We start from the raw sequence: 20741 nt of genomic DNA on the forward strand, positions 1-20741 counted from the left end.
CTTCTCTAGGAAGACTTTCCCTGTCCAGTGACAACCCTCTTACTACCTCTCTACCACATCTCACTCTCTCTCTCCCCCGCCATCTCTCTCTCTCTCTCTCTCTCATACACATACACACACACACACACACACACACACACACACACACACACACACGCAGCAAGGCTGAATTCCCTCCTGAGCCCCCAAGAAACTCTATGATAGTTTTTACCAGTAATATTAAAACTATGCATATGTCCATTTCTCCCATTAGCTATAAATGACTCAGGAATAAAAGCTGTGGTTCATTGTTTTGTACCCAGCAAACTGCTTGCTAATAGTACATGCTCCAAAAATGTCTCCTGAACAATCAAATTAACTATATGCTTGTTAAGGCAGAAAGAAAAATTCATCTAACCATCAGTTATTGGAGATGCACTGGGTATTATAAATTCAACAATTTATTTCTAAGAATGGCTCATGATTCTTAAGAAAGGAAAATTACACCTTAATTTGATGAATTGGAAACATGTTTAATATAAAATGTTGATATTCTCAACACATTATTTCCACATGAATTTAGGAAAATGAGTTTTAAACAATCTTCAAAACATGATAAAGGACAGTGGTACCTTTGAAAAACATACAAACACAAAAGTTAAGAAGTCATATGAAGATGTATTACATACTTGCTTTCCCAAAGTTAGATGTACAAAATAATTAATAGTCATTTAAAAAAATCCCCTCCCATACACACACATACTGGGAATAAAATCATGTAATTATAATCATCTTTCTGAGAAATCCCCAAAAGACAAATATCTTTAACAATATAAAGATGGTGACAAGATTAACAAAAATTCAAAAATACTGAGGCTTAACTGACAACTGCAAATTCACATGATTTTGAAATAAAATGTTCCAATTTTTAGCTTTATCTTAAATTGCCTTTGCTTCACTGCTTTATATACAGTTAACAATATAAATCCAAGAGATACTTAAAACAGAAGATGAAAATAATATTCTTAAAAAACATGGTTTTTTAATCTGAGAAAATACAATATAATTGTCCCCTCAAAATTTTCCTGATAACATTAAAAGGTTGTAAAGTGTTTAATCACATATAATACCACCATCATCACATGAATTCAAAACTGTTCCCTAAACATTTAATAAAAACTTATGCTTCATAGGGATCATAGGTCTCTAAAAACTACAATTTAAAAATATAAAAGCAATTCGAGCAATCTGACTTTGCAGATAAATACTGGGTAAACAGAGCTATAAAATTATATATTTAGTTCTAACAATTAATAAATAAGATTTTGAGGGTATTCTTTAATTAAAGTTATGATGACATCAATTTTATCTTTGATACTTACAGAAAGTGTGTACGTATATTCTAGGATATCAGAATAGGATAGAAGTCAATATTGATATAGCTATTACCTCAAAGAACTATGTTGAGCTACATATGTCATTGTAAAAACCTATTTTGGGTAGCTAAATTTTTTTTGTTCCAAATTTCATTCTGAATGAATGAACTAATTTCCCAGATCCCCATATATGACATCAAAAGAAAAAGAAAACATGTAACAATCACAGCAGAGTAACAATTCCATTTAGCAACTGAGAAAAATAAGCTGCGCTTTGAAAGAGTCAATTTCAATCATCTTCCTAACATCATGTCTTCTTTTACACTATACAGAAAGGATGCCGTAAATGGCATTTTCTGAAGCCTTAATACTAAATTCTTCTTTAAAAAAATACATAGTATTCATATTGCATGCTTGAGCCGCAAAGAATAGTATTACAATATAATGTGACTTGTCAACAAATGTGACAAGCACTGGGGCTGGCACCAGGGAGGACCTAACTCCCCTCAACTCCCAGTTATATGGAAGTACAGATCACTTGATTTTATTATCTACAAAAACATTCCCACATTTACATATGCTATTGCATAATCAGAAGCAAATTTGATCAGAAAAATATCAAATATTTATGAAAGTTTAATTTCTAATAGGTTTCTCTATATCACCCCCATTTTCCACTACATCTATCAGATCCCAACAATCTAATAATATATCTTATTTATTTTAAATAATGTTCAATGACTTATAAAACTACCACAAGTTATTTTCTTCTCTGTGAGCTGACTAACACAAATGCTGGTAAGCAGCTTTCCAGTAATCTTATAGGACATCTGTGTCATGTTTGTACAGATTAACTAGCTACTGCTGCCCTTCTGTTGCTGTAAATGAAGTTTCAAAATGAGCTCTCGAATATCTTCCCGTTTGGTCTTTATTACATGACGAGGAAACCATTTCTCCAAATGAATTGGAAGTTCAAAATTAACAATAGGATCCTAATGAGAGAAAAGAAAATGAAATCCCTTTAGCAGGACAATTCAAACTTGTTTTAATTTCATTTTACAAGAAATGAAAAATTCCTAACTTTTTTTAGCTTTTTATTTTTAAGTTAAGCCCTCTCTACACCCTACATGGGGCTCAAAGTCACGACTTTGAGATCAAGCGTCACATGCTCTTCTGGCTAAGCCAGCCAGGCACCCTGAAAAATTGCTAACTTTTTAAAATAGCAGCTTTACTGAGATAGAATTCACATACTATACAATTCACCTAAAACTATATATTATCATTCCTCCCCAATTATATCAAAAGTTCCAACTGTATACTATAACCCTCACATGCTGAAAGTACCTTTAAGAATTCTCCAAGCAAGGGGCACAGGGTGGCTCAGTCAGTTAATTGTCCAAATCTTGATCTCGGCTCAGGTCATGATCTCATGGTTTGGGCAGGGGTGGTAAGGAGCCCCGTGCTGGCTTCTGCACTAACAGTGCAGAGCCTGCTTGGGATTGTCTCTCTGTCTCTGCCTCTCACCCACTCATGCTCTCTCAGAATAAAGAAAATAAATATGAAAAAAAAGAATTCTCCAAGCAAGCTTCTAGTCAAAAATACCCTGCTTCTGTACCCACCTTCGTAACACCACACCAAAAAAAAATGGGGCTGGTTACCAAGACAACCAACAATGTAATTAGAGTTGGAACTTTCAGTCTCGCCTCCCTGACCTCCAGGGAGAGGAGAGGGGCCTCACAAGTAACACTGGTAATGACTGAAGTAATGAGCTGACGGTTTAAAAAGCAAAGAGTGGTCCCTTGCTTTTAAAATGTCTTCAATACTGTTACCTATAGCATGGCTGATGAGCTAGAAAAGAACACTCATGCTTGTCACTGTACTCATCTAGCTTATGGCTTTCTGAGCTTCTTGAATATATGGGTCTTTTAGTTTTGAAATTTTTCCTTCAAATTTTTGTCTGCCTTTCTCTTCCAACCTAATCTTTCTGGAACTCCAATTACATGTAAATTCAAATTTTTTTATTCACATCACACTTGTCTATTCTGTTCTTTACGTTCTTTTTTCTCTCTCAAATACAGTTGAATACTTTCTATTGCCCTATTTATTTGTTATTTATTTACTCATTTATGGAAGTTTATTTATTTTGAGAGAGAGACAGTGAGCAGGGGAAGGGCAGAGAGAGAGAATCGCAAGCAGGCTGCACACTGTCAGTGCAGAGCCCAACGTGGAGCTTGAACCCACAAACTGTGAGATTGTGACCTGAGCCAAAATCAAGAGCCAGATGCTTAACCAACTGAGCCACCCAGGTGCCCCTATTGCTCTTTTTTTTTTTTTTTTAATTCTAATCCTGTCTTCTGCTACATCCAAGTCTGCTATTAAACTCAAGCAATAAGTTCCTATTTTTTCTTCCAAGTTTTTATTTAAATTCGTTAGTTAATATATGTATAATATTAATTTCAGGTGTAGGATTTAGTGATTCATCACTTGCATACAACGCCGAGTATTCATCACAAGTCCCAATAAATTCTTTTTTTTTTTTCTTATGTTCCATTTATTTTTGAGACAGAGAGAGAGAGAGACAGCCTGAGCAGGGGAGGGACAGAAAGAGAGGGAGACACAGAATCTTGAAGACAGGCTCCAGGCTCTAAGCTAGCTGTCAGCACAGAGCCCGACACAGGGCTTGAGATCATGACCTGAGTCGAAGAAGGATGCTTAACCAACTGAGCCATGCAGGCACCCCAGTGCCAATAAATTCTTAATTTCAGATATATTATTATGAAATTTTAGCTGTAGAATACCCATGTGATCTTTTTTAGCAGGTTCCATCTTTTCATCCATTTTGTTCACTCTATTCTCTCTAACGTATTATTCAAATCATTTTAAAGTTCTTATCCATTAAAATAACTCTAATATCTGGATTATATGTGATTTACTTTTTCTTTCTTGATTACCTGTAATATTTTGCTTCTTTGTTTGCCCAGTAATTTGTAATTATATGCTGGTAACTGTGAATAAAGAATTTTTACATACCTTAAAGAAGCTCTCCACATACTGCAGTAAATATACTCCACAATCACTGCTATTATCTTGTTTAGGAACTTTAGGGCATAGGTCCACCATGTTTGTTTTGCTGAATTCACGATGAGTTTTTCGTTTAACTTCCCACTCTACTTCTAAATACCTTGAATCATCAAAAAAGTAGAGTGACTCTAGTAGAAATCTCTTTACTATTATTCAACACAAAGATGGAAAATATTTGCTACCAAATGTGTTGCCTCAAGTCAAATTTCCAAGTTTAACAGTACAAATTATAATATGTGAGGCTTCAAGGGTTGCTATTTAAAAGAAAATGATCTGAGTTTCTAACTAAAAGCTAGACTTTTTTCAACAATCCAACTTTCATAACTCACACACATAAGCTCATTTATATTACTAACAAATTACTAAATTTGTTAATTACTAAACTAACAAATTACTTTAAAACTTGAGTTCCCAGTTGTTTCCAGATCCTACAGTAATTACAAAATTACACACATACATACACACACACACACACTTATATACACACACAAATACCAACCCCCCTTTTTTTTGAGTAAGCTCCACACTCAACATGGGGCTTAAACTCAAGACCCTGAGATCAAGAGTCACACGCTTGCTCTACAACTGAGACAGCCAGGCTCCCCACTATATACACACAGAAGTAATAAAAAGGTGAAAGAGTTCTTATTTTCTCTAAAATGATACTTTTGATAACCACTAATAGCTGCAATGCTCCTTTGTAAAATTATGCTTTTTGTTCAGTTATGAATACAAATTTTGATTTTACTTTCAATATATACAAGTTATTATCTGAGAAATATTAGTGCTTTAATGTTAACAACAATAGGGGATGTTTATTATTGATTAGATTGTAGACCTCATCTAAATACATAATAAAATATAATTCCTGATACAGTCTTTTCAGTAATTCTTAAATATCGTAGCTTCAAAATTATTGAGATTTTAGATAAAAGACTGAGAGAAAAATTGTCATTACTTACTCTCGTAAATTCTGAACTGTGTTTTGTATAGAAGCAGCTTTCAAGGAATCTAGTATGAGAATGCATGGCCTATGAAAATCAAAAGAAGAAATCAAGATGTACATACTTGTACATGAATTAAACTTAAATATCTGAGAAAACTATTATTATAGCATGTACCTACCTTTTACACATTTTCTTTGGTACTGGTACTGATATATTTGTCTCGGTACTCTGAAATAAAACAGGAATTTTTATGGCTTTGCAATTAAAACCAGTTTGAATACATTAGTGTTTAGTTAATCTTTAAAATGTTTGAAATACTCTGAAATTAAAATTTCAAGTAAGAGTCCTTTTCATCATCTAAAGTGAGCCAATGTTGTTTTTTCAGAAATTCATTGATTTATTTTCTTATACTAGTGAAACAGTATCTTATACTTTTACATGTAGCTTCAAGAAGTTCTAGAATTTTGACATAGCCTAAAAAACAACCTAGAACTTTAATTACTTCTATTCAGAGTTACCATCTCAAGCGAAGATAAACAAGTTAATTTAACCTGCCTTTACATACATTCTCTAACTCAATGTATGATGTCACTGGAGACAAATCTGGGAAACAGGCCAAACTTAAGCAGATTCTTTAATGCATAACTTCTTAGTACCTTTATTATTCTAATGTAACAGTGAATCTTTAAGAGATGAATAGGACGCAGGGTTTAACCAACTTAACTGACCTTACAATCCTTTTTATCATACTCTGCATCTTACAACAGTTGGTCTAAGGAACTTAATTTGGGAAGACTATTGTACAAGCAAGAAGAAGGTCTCCTATTGTGCCACTGTTAGAACAGAAAAGGAAACTTCCTTTCTTCTGCCCACCCTATACCAGTAACAGTAAAGACATAAGCCTCTGCCAGGATAGCAAGGCTGCTACTGTCTATACATACAAAAAAAAAAAAAAAAAAAAATCGCTAGGTGGCTACCTTAATCAATTAAGACACCAAATCTAGACCATACATAACAGTTTGGAAGTCCATAAAAGAAAAGTTAGGGGTGCCTGGGTGGCTCAGTTGGTTGAGTGTCTGACTTCGGCTCAGGTCATGATCTCACGGCTGGTGAGTTCGAGCCCCACCTCAGGCTCTGTGCTGACAGCTCAGAGCCTGGAACCTGCTATGGATTCTGTGTCTCCCTCTCTCTCTGCCCATCCCCTGCTCTTGCTCTGTCTCTCTCTCTCTCTCAAAAATAAACATTCAAAAAAAAAAGAAAAAGAAAAAAAGAAAAAAGAAAAAGAAAAGTTAACAGAACCTAAAAATGTGGACACTAAACCTATTAAACAACCAATGGGTCAACAAAGAACTCAAGGAGGAAATCACAAAACTACATGGCAACAAATGAAAATGAAAACACATTAGCCCAAAATCTTTGGGATGCTATGAAAGCAGTTCTAAGAGGTTAGTTTATAGTGATATAGGCATACCTCAACAAATAAGAAAAATTTCAAATAAACAATCTAACCTTACACCTAAAGAAACTAGAAAAGTTAGATCCAACAAAGCCCAAAGGTAGGAGAAGGAAGGAAATAATAAAGACCAGGGTGGAAACAAATGAAATAAAAACTAAAAAATAACAATAGAAAAGATTCCTTCTTTCATATCTATAAAGAACACACTTACTTGGGAATCCTCTGTGCCCAAGGACAGTGTTGAAGTAGTATGTACATCATTATCTAGTTAGAAATAATAAAGCAATAATGAGTGCTTATTTTATATCTAACATCAAGTATTTAGATGTGGTTTGGACCAATATTAATGGCAATGGCTATTAATATTCTGCCTACTGCTTAGACTACAGCTATAAAACATGTAATTTTCTTTTTTTCTCAAAATAAGTAGGCTTATTTGCTTACTGAATTAACATTTGGGTTGTAACATAAGAACAATCATGGAAGAAGTTTAAGAGACCTGAAGTTTAAGTAAGAATTTTAAGAATTTTAAGTAAACCTAGTCAGTTTACTAGCATTAACAAGAAATGTGTTCATTTAAATTGAGAAAAAATGTGGGATTTCACCACCAAAAAACTCTTAAAATACATTAATTCAGTAGGGTTACAAGATACAAAATTAATGTACAGAAATTTGTTGCAGTTGTATATACTAATAACAAAGTAGCAGAAAGAGATATTAAGAAAACAATTCCACTTACAATTGCACTAAAAAGAATATATATATATATATATATATATATATATATATATATATATATATGGTATCATGTCATCTGCAAATAGTGACAATTTTACTTCTACCTTACCAATTTGGTTGCCTTTTCTTTATTTTCTTGTCTAATTGCTGGACTTCAGTACTATGTTGAATGAAAGTGGTGACAGTGGACATCTTTGTTCCTGATCATAAAGGAGAAGCTTTTAGCTTTTCTCCATAAGTATGATGTTAGGTATGGGTTGTCATTCATGGGCTTTATGATGCTGCTGAACTATGTTCCCTCTAAACCCACTTTGTTGGGAGTTTTTATCATGAATGGATCCTTCTTCTGCATCTTTTAAGATGAGCAAATGGTTTTTATCCTTTAATTTGTTAATGTGATGTGTCACGTTGGTTGATTTGCAGATACTGAACCATCCTTTCATAGCTGGAATAAATCCCACTTAACTGTCTTTAAATGTAGTTTTGGATTCAGTTTGTTAATATTTTGCTGAGGACTTTTCCTTCTGTGTTCATCAGGGATATTGGCTTGTAGTTTTCTTGTTTTTTAGTGTCTTTGTCTGGCTTCAGTATCAGAGTAATGCTGGCCTCATTGAATCAATTTGGAAGCCTCTCTTCTTTTTTTTGGCGGGGGGGAATAGTTTGAAGACAGTAGATACTAACTCTTCTTTACATGTTTGGTAGAATTCATCTGTGAATTTATCTGGCCATTGATTTTTTCTTTGGTTTTTGATAATTGGTTTAGTTTCTTTACTAGTAAAAAAAAAAAAAGAATACAATACCTAGGAATAAACTTAACAAAGGAGGCCAAAGACCTGAACTGGTCTATGCCTGAAGATCCATAGTATGAATTCTTAGTCATGTTAGCAAGATTATTTTATAAAAAATGCTATGATAAAACTTGACATAACATTATAACTTAAGAATTACATTTTGTCTATACATGAGGTTGGGCATCTATATGAAAATTTCAGATTTCTTATTCTTTCTACTAGTTTCATTAAAAAAAAAAAAAAAAATTCTACCACCAGGGCTCCTGGGTAGTTCAGTCAGTTGAGCATCCAACTCTTGATTTCAGTTCAGTTCATGATCTCATGGTTGTGAGATCGAGCCCCACACTGGACTCTGTGCTGAGCATGGAGCCTACTTCAGATTCTCTCTCTGGCTCCTTCTGTCCCTCCCCCTTTGTCTCTCTGTCTCTCTGTCTCTCTCTCTCTCTCTCTCTCCCCCCCTCCCTCCCTCCCTCCCTAAAAAAAAAAAAATATATATATATATGTATATATATATATATATATATATATATATATATACATATATATATATATACACACACACACACACACACACATGTATATATATACCATCTTTTAACCTCTTATTGTTCACTATAATCATTCTACTGTTGTCATCATCATTAAAAACAGTATCTACATTAAGTTTACCACCTATTATTTTGTTGTCATGTTGAGATGGTTGAGCCTGTGAGTGCTGGGATACAGTTTGTGGAAAATCTTCATATACAGCTTCTTCTAACCATGGAAAACAAATGACAGCAAGATACCAATGAGATCTGTTGAAAAAGAAACACAATCTTAATATCACGAAATCTAAACAATGCAGAGCAATGTGTTTTGGATCTACAGCTGAGAAAGTGGGTAAAACAAACTTCATACCAATTAACTACACTGTAATATCTGACATAACACGGACCACACATTCCAAAAGTAATTAAATGAGTAGTAAGACTACTTAGGGTAAAATCTGAGTTATTTCAAATTTATTTACTTTCATATAATCAGTGCTTCCTATTGAAGAACTGCTTTAATAAATAAACTCATACCATCATCTTTTTTCTGTTAGTGCTTAAACAGTTTGTTCTCTTAAATATTTTAAGGTTTATTCTAAAATCTTTTCATCTTTTACTTAGTAAGAAATTCTTTTGAGCCCAAAAAAGAAAAATTCAATGTCTCAGTCATTACAGTCTTATGGGCATTTGTCATTTTTATTTTTTCTACTATATTTACAATATGACCATTTGTCAAACCAAAATCTAATATAGTCACTCATAGTTTTAGCTACTTCTTTGGAAAATTTAAACATAGTACTTGAGATGCATACCCATACCTTTTATTGATCATTAATCTAAAAATGCACACAATATTTTTTTCTGTACTCTCCAATTTTGTTTTTAAATAATCCGAAATACTCACGACTCATTTACAGGCACAAAGATGTAATCTTTGTTAAAGATGTTTATGTGACGAGTCCATGTTCTTACTCTTTTATGTCTCCTCTGTGCCATTCTGGGAATATGAAAGATACATGTATTTTACATATAAAAAATTAAAAATTGAAGATACAGATTTCAGGAGTCATTTTTATACACTGAAAAATGTGAGATTCAGTTTACTTAACCATCTTCTTCAAGATATATAATATTTAACGCATATTAAGATATATAATACTCATTTCCTTTCATTAATTTCTAATTGTTGTTAAACTTAATGACTGTTTATAAACAATGTCATAGATAGAATAGAAGGAGCAATTTATAAAATGGTTTATAGACTCCAAAAATAGCTCAGTAACTGTATGTAAACAGCTAAACCTATTTATTTACTTTAGTTCCATCTGGACATGATAAAAATATTATCATTAAACCTTAAAAGAATTGTCTAAATGTTATACCTGTGATGAGGGAGGTGTTAAAGTTAACAGGAGGAATGAGGCATATATTCTTAGATTTTTTTAAAGATGACAGTCATCTCCTTTCATTTTATATATAAGGAAATTATAAGACAATGAGTTGAAAATACCCACTATTCATCCATCTTTCATTTACTTCTTCAACATAGATTTATTAGGTTCTTAAGAATAAATAATAAAAATCACCCACACTGCCCTTAAGGAGTTCACGAAATGAAGAGGGTAGAAAAAAACCATGACTAAAATATAAGTGTCATAAGGGACACAAAGGAATTATGTTATAGCATTTAGAAAAGCCACCTAGAAAAGAACTAGGACACACAAATAATTGTTTCTTTTCTTTATCTTATCAGGAAAATAAGGAAGGAAGGTATTAAACCAAGTTTGAATATCAAAAAAAAGTTTTAAGGGGGGTGCCTGAGTGGCTCAGTTGGTTAACCATTCAACTCTTGATTTTGGCGCAGGTCATGATCCCAGGGTCATAGAATCGAGCCCAGCGTCAGGCTCTGACCATGAAGCCTGCTTAAGATTCTCTCTCTCCCCCTCTGCCCCTCTCCCTGTTCATGCTCTGTCTAAAATAAAAATTAAAAAAAATAAATATTTAAAAAGTAAAACTTAAAAAAAAAAAGACTTTCAAAGTCTTGCTTAAAAAAAGTTTTAGAAAAGAGGTGGTGTGTAACTTCTGGCTCAGGGCCTCCAAGAATTTTTTTTTTTTTTAATGTGTATTTTTGAGACAAAGAGAGACAGAGCTGGAGCGGGGGAGGGGCAGAGAGAGAGGGAGACACAGAATCTGAAGCAGGCTCCAGACTCTGAGCTATCAGCACAGAGCCTGATGCAGGGCTCAAACCCATGAACTGTGACATCATAACCTGAGCCAAAGTCAGAGGCTTAACCAACTGAGCTACCTTGGCGCTCCCAAGAACCTCCTTTTTATGCAAGGAATTAAATAAGTTGTTTTATATTTATATACCAAGTAATATAGGAAAAGAAATCTTTGTCCCATCCCTGTTCATCTGAATATTTAACCATACTCACAGGAGTAAACATTAGGAGAAGATGGAATTTAGAATGAGCTAATAAAAGGTGGTAGGAATAAAGTCTACACTATGTAGACTTTAACTTCATAAAATGATCAGAAGTCACATGTTTACTGAATTTTGTTTCAGAATGACCCAATCATTATAATGATTATGAACAATTATTTTCAAATAGTGCATAGCCTATTAATTTGCTTTTCCATTTGAAAATCTTAAAGATAGACACCTGGTTTTCTTTTGTTTTGTTATGTTGGTGTTTGATTTCCTGATCATACTGGACTTATTTGATTGATATATTAGACACTAGATGGAACAAGGAGAATGGGAGAGGTTATGGGAAACACAATATAATCTCTTACTCTCAGTTCCTAACTCTTTGGAAGATCTTTAATTATATGTCTAAGAGTTCTCTCCCATTCAATAAAATATATTATTATTCTCTTCCAAGTTCCTAGTATGTTACAAGCACTGAGCAAAAGGCACTGGGACAGAGTAGAAAATAAGACAGATAAAGTCCATGACCTCATGAAGTTTAACCTTAGGACAAGCAAACAAACCAATGATCACAAACCATGTTATAATACAAAAAAAGTGCCAGGAGAAGAAATTTCAGTCAGAAAATAGGAAAAGAGCTTAGCATATTTGAAAACTGAAAGGAGGAAGGCTGAGCTGAAGGAGGGTAAGTGAGGAGAAAGGATGTCATGAGGTGAGAGTAGGGAGACGGGCAGAAGCCAGATCTCAGCATCTCATAATCCATAGTAATGAGTTTGTGCATCATTTAGTCTGCAATTCCCTTACACTAGTAGTTGAAGTGTCTTGTCAGAGATTTATTTACCATTAAGGTTTATACCCCTTACCACTCTGCTTTGTGGCTATCTTCTTATTTTTTTACTGATTTGTAGAAATTCTTTGTGTGATAACTAATTACATATATATCAGGCCAAGCATTAACCTAAGTATTTACCTGTGAGGGGATAGGGGAACTGAGCCTCGCCATGGAGTTAAAAATCCACCTATATAATTTTTGGATCCCCAAACCTTAACTACTACTAATAGCCTACTGTTGACCAGAAGCTTTACTGATAACATAAAGCCAATTAACACACATTTTGTGGTATATGTATTATATATTTTTATAATACAGTAAGCTAAAGAAAAGAAAATGTTGAGAGAATCATAAGGAAGAGAAAATACATTTGCAGTATTTACAGTATATACATGTACTGTATTTATCCCAAAAAATTTGCATATAAATGGACTTCCATGGTTGAAATCCATGTTGTTCAAGGGTCAACTGTGTGTATGTGTGTGTATATAAGATATGAAGTATAGTATCTTAGTACCTTATATATGTCTTACCCTGGAATATGCCACTTATGTAACACTGTTTTATATTACTTTTATATATGATCAAACATGTAACTTCTAATTTTAAAAAATTACTTTAAAATTTAAAACCACAGCAGAATCCACTTGCTTTCATTTCATCAGTTTCTAGGTGGCTATGCCAAATAATGACTAATCTTAAAACAAAACATAAGATTAAATGCATGGTACCAACCATCAATTTCTATATACATAAAATAGAACAGGAAGCCATCAAATAAGTTAAATATAGGGACACCTGGGTGGCTCAGTCAGTTAAGCATCCAACTCTAGATTTCGGCTCAGGTTCTGATCTCACGATTCTTGGGTTTGAGCCCGGCAATGAGCCCTGTGTTGAGTGCCACGCTGACAATGTGGAGCCTGCTTGGGATTCTCTCTCTGCCCCTCCCCTCACATGTGCACATGCTTGTTCGCTCTCTCTCTCTCTCTCAATAAATAAACTTAAAAAATAAATAAATAAGATGGGACCCATAGAGGAAATAGAGCCACTGCCAAAATCACTGCCTAATGCAAAGAGGTTAAGAAAGAAATAACCTGACTTTTTCCTCCCTTGCCCTCCAACTTCCAGCGTCCCCCACAGAACATGCACTTGGAAATGCAGCCTGCAAGAGTCAGCCTCCTCTGTTAGGGAAAAGAACAGTGGGGTGAGAAAGAGCTGAAAGGCCTGCACAAATGGTAATACTGATCACTCTAGGAAAAACTGTAAGAAGTTTTTTTTACTAGGAGCATCAACACAGCATATTTTTCTCTTAAAACTGAAGTACGTTGAAAGACTGACTTACGAAAGATTTGGATTATCTTCAGTCAAATTATTTTCTTTTCTTGTCAAGCATTTATAGAAAAAGCTACTAAAAATGTGACTTCGTTCAACAAGTTCATCTGATGCCTTCTCCAATATAAGATATCTGTAAAATAGCAAAACCACAGAAGTAAGTTATTTTTAGATTTTACCTAATCTTCCCCCAATTATCTTATGTGTTCTGTAAATCTTCATTTTTATGACCACTTAGATTCAAAGCAATCTTGCAATCTGCTCAGATTCCAGCTAAAATTGTTCTTTATTTACCTCACCTTCCATCAAGATTATTTAAAGCTGAAATTGCCCACTTATTAACTCATTTACTTAACAATTACTTATCAAATTCCTAACATGTGCAGAGCACCATAATTATATTAGAGACATAAAATGGGGAAAGGTGGGGTAGTACATGCTGCCATATAGCTTACAATCCAGAGGAGTGAGTATAGAAGGAAATATTAATCAAATACCACACAGAGATAAGATTGAAACCCTGACACTCCTAAAATAAATCTAGAAAAATTTTAATTACTGTGAGATATGTCCAATATATAAATCCTGAGTCCATTTCTACTAAAACAATTCTTCAACATAAGCTTGTAATTGAATCATTTAGTGATTAAACTCTTTATATTAGTGAACTCTGCTATTCTTAACTCTGCTTTTGAATCTCTGCAGATTCAAAAATGACCTTGTAATTGCTTTAAGAAAAAAAGCATAGAAGACAAATACAACTTGACATTTTTTTAAATGTGGTTATGGACAGGCTTTGCTACATGGAAGGAGACACAAAGGATGCTTCTGGTGTGCTGGAAATGTTCTTTGCCTTGATCTAAATGATGATATTATGGGTGCATACATTTGTGAACATTCACTAGCTGCACACTTAAGATTTATGTACTTTACTACTTGAAAGTTACACCTTAATTTAAAAAATAAATAGAAAGTCATTTAAAACCTAAAGTTAGGGGGCGCCTGGGTGGTTCAGTCGATTAACCATCCAACTTTGGCTCAGGTCATCTTCTCACGATTCCTGAGTTCAAGCCCCACATTGGGCTCTGTGCTGACAGCTCAGAGCCTGGAGCCTGCTTCTGATTCTGTGCCTCCCTCTCTCTCTCTCTCTGCCCTTCCCTTACTTGCATTCTCTCTCCCAAAAATAAATAAAAACATTAAAAAATTATTTAAAAAAAACAACACTAAAGTTAGAATCCTCTCTGAAAATAAGTCAATGAGACAGAGAAACAGGTAATTTAGTGAATAGGAAATATAGAAAAGTACTACTGGAAATAAATTGGGAATAAAATTGTATTCGTTAATTCTAATAAAACATATAAAGACTAACAATATGATCCAGTTCATCTCACCAAATATAAATTTGGCACTATTATACGGATACAAAAATAAGTAAGATGGAGGTGCCTGGGTGGCTCACTTGGTTAAGCCTCTAACTTCGGGCCACATCATGATGTCACCATTCATCTAGCCCCACATCGGGTTCTGTGCTGAGAGCTCAGAGCCTGCTTCAGATTCTGTGTCTCCCTCTCTCTCTCTGCCCCTCCCCAACTTGCGCTCTGTCTCTCTCTCTCTCAAAAATAAATAAACATTAAAAAAAATTTTTTTTTTAAAGACATAAGATGCTTAACCTTTAGAGTAAGAATGATCATAAAATCACCAACTAACTGGGGCACTTGGGTGGCTCAGTCGGTTGAGCGACCGACTTCGGCTCAGGTCATGATCTCACGGTTTGTGAGTTCAAGCCCCGCATCAGGTTCTATGCTGACAGCTCAGAGCCTGGAGCCTGCTTCGGATTCTGTGTCTCCCTCTCTCTCTGCCCCTCCCCCACTCATGCTCTGTCTCTCTCTGCCTCAGAAATAAACATTAAAATTAAAAAAAAAATAAAAATCACCAACTAACTTTAAAATAATGCAAAATAAGGGGTGCCTGGGTGACTCAATCAGTTAAGTGTCCGACTTCAGCTCAGGTCATGATCCTGCAGTTCATGGGTTCGAGCCCCACATCCGGCTCTATGCTGACAGCTCAGAGCTTGGAGCCTGGTTTGGATTCTGTGTCTCCCCCTCTCTCTGCCCCTCCCCTGCTCATGCTCTGCCTCTCTCTAAAAAAAAATTAAATAAACATTAAAAAAATAAAGAAAAATATTATAAGTAACATTAAAAAGATGCAAATGGAGTATTATGGAAATTAATAATATCTGTTTAGAAGATCAGGGAAAGTTTTGAGGAAGGTACCATTTGAGAGGAACCATGAAAGAGGAATAAAACTTCAACAGGTTGAGATAAAGAGGAAAGTCTTCCAAGAAACAAGAGAGCAGGGCATTAAGGCAGAAGAGTGACTAAGAATAGGCTTTGTTTAGTAAACTGTTTATAATTCAATTTTGCTGGACTATGAAATACGTGTAAAAGGCTAAAGAGATAGATTAGTGTCATATTATCAGGACTCTCAAAAGCCAGATGGTCTGAACTCATTTTGACAGGTAATAAGAAATTACTATAAGTTTCTAATGGGAACTGCATTCATAGAGTGGTTTAAGAAGAATACTGGTGGTCATAATACACCTAATGCACAGGAAAACAGAGATAAAAAATACAAGGACACTAGTTAAAAAGACAGAATAACAATTCAGGTAAGAAGTACTAGGAAATCATGATGACAGAAGAAAAAGAATAAATGAATTTGAGAGACAGAATCTACTAAAATTGGCAACTGAGTATGCAGATAGGGAAGGAAGGGTGAAGAGTCAATGATGATGAAGACTTCTGCTTCCAGCCAAGACAGAACAATAGGGACCAGATTTACTCACCTGGATGAAAGAAGCGAAAAATCACACAAAATACATGTGAATCAATAGTTTTCAAAACACTAGACATCAGGCAACAAAGAAGAGTGGTCTTTGAGAAATGAGAAATAAACAAGGCGAGCTCCACTCATGCCCCAGTTTACTGTTTTGGTAGTTTCCAGGTGGCAGCACAGGAAGGAGTAACCCAGGTGGCAGACTCCACATTGAGATGCTGAAAGTCAGGAGAGACCAAGACAGCTAGAATTTACAGATTAGAATACTAAAAAGGGAAGAGTCGTAGATAAACAGAACTCCAGACATCTGCAGCGTCCTCCTCAAGTATTTAGAAGAATGACCATTGCATGTGTGTGAGGAAAATGCTGGGGTGAGAACTACCTGAAAAGATGAGAGGGAATGAGCCAGTGACAAGAATGGTGCCTGTTCTTACCAGACAGGCTGGAAAACCCCCTAATTCATGGAGGCCCTAGGTATAAGATATTAAAAAAGACCCAGATCAAACTTCTAGAGGTCAAATGTACAGTATCTGAGATGAAGGGCTAGTGATAGAGATTCAGAGCCTGAGTGACTGGAATAAGGCTAGTATACGTAAACAATAGGACTCAGGAAAGATGCAGGCTAGAAACTTTGCATCAAAGTTTATAAAACCTTCCTATCTATTCCTTCAACTAAGCTATGCAAAGTTGAAAATTATTTTTTAATGGCATATTGATATGGGTTTTTTAAATGACAGGTAACTCTTACAGCACTTAAAGGCAGAATAGATAACTACAGAGTTGCTTCTTTTCCTTTCCCAAAGTGATCTGTAATTTTTAGATACTTCCTTCACCACAGTAATACAACAGTTAAGAAGTATAAATAAAAAAAAAATAAACAAATAAACAAAAACTAAAACAAACAAAAAATAGCAACTCTTCTGGAGTATATACAAACTGAAGTAGTCAACTGTAGAAAACCTCGGTAGGCAAACAATTTTTTCAACATGTATTTATTTTGAGAGAGAGAGAGAGAGAGAGAGAGAGATAGAATCCCAGGCAGGTTCCACCCTGTTGGCACAGAGCCCAACACAGGGCTCAATCCCACCACTGTGAGATCATGACCTGAGCTGAAGTCAAGAGTCGAACACCTAACCAACTGAGCCACCCTGGCGCTCCGGCAAAAATTTCTAAAATCTGAATTGTTGGCAGGTTACTTTTAGCTAGAGTTAAAAAACTTCAGTGATAGACATGCAGTTTAAAGTTCACATCAAAACTGATAAAACAAATGAGATCATTCATCACTGTACTTACTTAAGATAGAAATCAATGATTACATCATTAAGAAACTCTCCTTCTTCTAAGCATTCCAGATCTTCATTAGTTACTCCTAATCCCCCTTTAGTAGGTGGTGGAGGATATACAATCAACCTTAAAAAAGTAAAACTAAAGTTAAAACACATTGGTAGTGAAAATTCTAGTATCAAAGAGATTTGTTATATGGAACAATACTAGGGCAGTGTATTCAATAACTATAATGTACAGAGTAAAAATAATTGACAGGATACAAGCAATTATATTTTCCTTTATTTTCAGAAGCTAGTAATAGTACTTCCATTATCTTTTCATTTCCAGTCCTTCCCATGTGACCTAGTCTCATATTTGTCTAACCAATACGTTATGTCTCAGTTATAATGCCATCTAAGATGTCTCTCTTCTGCACAATTTTTAACTTTCAACCCACTGATGTAATAAACCATGAAAGATTTTCCTGTGCTCTACCTTCCAACTCTAAGTTTGAATCCACAAGACTAGTTCCTTTCCATTCAAAAGAGCAAGCAGTCAAAAACTATGTTCTTCTACTTGTGGCTAGTCTACACCAACAGCCAAACAATACAGAAATAACAAGGGAGCAGAGAAGCAAGTTTCCTTATAATAAAGTGCTTATAATGTAAAACTTAACAGAATATAGGAAACAAGTAATTATAACACAACCAGAAAAAAGTAGGAAACAGATGACAACTAATTAGGCATCTTTCTTCTGGCACCTTTTCTTAAAACTCAGAAGAGCAGTTGTGAGTTTCCAACTATAATCTTGGAATAGACAGGATGGTCCTCACTGCACAAATGTAGTAAAAAATAAAGGTATAACTATACTTCTTGAACTAGAAAGATTCAAGAAGATGGACTCAACTGCAACTGATTTAATCTAGGCAACCAAAGCACTTAAATCAAATAAGAATATGTGAAAACTTTAAATGCTAATATGATAGTTAGTATTTTATTGGCTATTTTCTATCCTATTCTTTCACTTGCTTTTTTTTTTTAACAGAAAAAAGGAATCACACAGAAGAATAGAAGTCACCCTTAAATGCACAGAATCCCTATTCTGCCTGACCACCCTAAGAAGACATATAAAAGAGGAAATATGAGTAACATAGCAACTTCAGAAAAGAAAGTTCTGATAAACTCCAAAGTATCTTAAATTGAGGCATACTTTACTAAAAATAATGGAATGGCACTGACTGTTTTCTTAATAAATGTTTTTAACTTTCTCTAAAATAAAATATTGTTATTTCTATCACTAACCATCAGTGTAAGAATAAAACTCAAAACACTGGGGCGCCTGGGTGGCTCAGTCAGTTGGGTGTCCGACTTAGGCTCAGGTCATGATCTCACGGTTTGTGGGTTCAAGCCCCGCATCAGGCTCTGTGCTGACAGCTCCGAGCCTGGAGCCTGCTTCAGATTCTGTGTCTCCTTCTCTCTCTGCCCCTCCCCAACTTGTGCTCTGTCTCTCTATGTCTTCTCAAAAAATAAATAAGTGTAAAAAAAAAAAATTTTTTTTAAGAATAAAACTCAAAACATTTACAAAGGCAAACTATTGTCAAACCATTATGGTATACACCTGAAACTAATATAATATTGTATGCCAACTATACCTCAATTAAAAAGAAAAAGTCAAACTACTTAAAATCAGCAACATGACTGAAAATTACTAATGTGTCTACCTATCACAAACAGCCTATGATAGTACATACTTCTGAACAGGTCCCGTGTGCCTGACTTCTCGCCATTCTTCATCTGGATTAGATGTAATAGAAAGTGAGTAGCAACCGCTACTTTGCTTCTGTAGGAAGGTGTAAGTAGGCTTGGCTCTATCCATATTTGAAGGCTGACAAGAAATGGCAAAGAAAAAGATTTCCTTATAAATACATAAATGCACATTAGCTCTCAAAAGGACGAAGTCAAAACCTAAACTTCTATGAGAAAATGTGACTAAATCAATTATCAATGAGTTACATCTATACATTTGGAGTTTCTACAAAGATATAGCTGAATCAAAATAACACTCTTGATCAAAACATATTGTATATACAAAGATCAAAGTTTAACTTGAAGTGTTACAGATCTGGGCTCCATAATTAAAGAACAATGTGAAAACTTTACAGTTCAAAATGAACAAAAGATACAATAAATAGGACAAAATAAAATTTAAAAGACAAAAAGTTTATATTTGTCATAGCAAACTTTAAAAACTTTCTTTCTAGAGGTATTTGGCAGAGATATACAAGCCTCTCCTAGATCCCCTAATATTAACATCTTATATAACCACAGTACAATTTTCAAAACTAAGAAATTAACATTGGAATAATAACATAAACTAGAGACTTTATTCTGATCTCACTAGTTTTTTTACTAATATCTTTTTTTCTGTATCAGTACCCTTTAATTCCTGTCTTTCCTTGTCTTTCATGACTTTGATATTTTCGAGAGTACTGGTCAGTTATTTTGAAACTGAATTTGTGGGGCGCCTGGGTGGCGCAGTCGGTTAAGCGTCCGACTTCAGCCAGGTCACGATCTCGCGGTCCGTGAGTTCGAGCCCCGCGTCGGGCTCTGGGCTGATGGCTCAGAGCCTGGAGCCTGTTTCCGGTTCTGTGTCTCCCTCTCTCTCTGCCCCTCCCCCGTTCATGCTCTGTCTCTCTCTGTCCCAAAAATAAATAAACGTTGAAAAAAAAAAATTTAAAAAAAAAAAAAAAAGAAACTGAATTTGTTTGATTTTTCTCATGATTAGACTGAGGCTACACAATATCGGGGAAAATACCAGAGAAGTCATGTACCCTCTCAGTGTATTATGTGACAGGTACACCATGTCAGTATCTTATTCCTGGTGATATCTGCCACATTTCTCCACTGTAAAGTTCTTACTTTTCTTTTGGTGATAAATAAATATTTTGGTTGAGAAACTTTGAGATTATGCACATATCCTGTTTCTCCTTAAGTTTTTACCCATTAAATTTAGTATCTCTTGGTGGGCCTTGCCTGTAACAATCATTAACTATGGTTTTTCTTTCTTTTTAATTTATATATATATATATATATATATATATATATTTTTTTTTTTTTTTTGAGAGAGAGAGAGAGAGAGAAAGA

At 34.6% G+C, this 20741-nt stretch overlaps 1 protein-coding gene across 8 annotated transcripts in view; it reads right to left on the bottom strand.

Moving 5' to 3' along the window:
- Positions 1-491: 491 nt before the first annotated feature.
- Positions 492-20741, bottom strand: part of SENP7 (SUMO specific peptidase 7) — a 164171-nt gene continuing 143921 nt past the window's right edge. For 6 of the 8 annotated variants that reach the window (XM_045501864.1, XM_045501863.1, XM_045501862.1 and 3 more), the window contains 10 exons: positions 19349-19482; positions 17625-17741; positions 13507-13629; positions 9806-9898; positions 9041-9165; positions 7051-7103; positions 5562-5611; positions 5399-5467; positions 4386-4536; positions 492-2347 (listed from right to left, as the gene is read on the bottom strand). In XM_045501864.1, coding sequence (XP_045357820.1) covers positions 2210-2347; positions 4386-4536; positions 5399-5467; positions 5562-5611; positions 7051-7103; positions 9041-9165; positions 9806-9898; positions 13507-13629; positions 17625-17741; positions 19349-19482 — 1053 coding nt within the window. In that variant the 3' untranslated portion in view covers positions 492-2209. The remainder of the gene's footprint in view (positions 2348-4385; positions 4537-5398; positions 5468-5561; positions 5612-7050; positions 7104-9040; positions 9166-9805; positions 9899-13506; positions 13630-17624; positions 17742-19348; positions 19483-20741) is intronic. The other 2 variants (XM_045501865.1, XM_045501861.1) reach the window with 1 other exon arrangement.

This window comes from Leopardus geoffroyi, chromosome C2 (assembly GCF_018350155.1).
Source record: "Leopardus geoffroyi isolate Oge1 chromosome C2, O.geoffroyi_Oge1_pat1.0, whole genome shotgun sequence".
Taxonomy (NCBI): Eukaryota; Metazoa; Chordata; class Mammalia; order Carnivora; family Felidae; genus Leopardus; species Leopardus geoffroyi.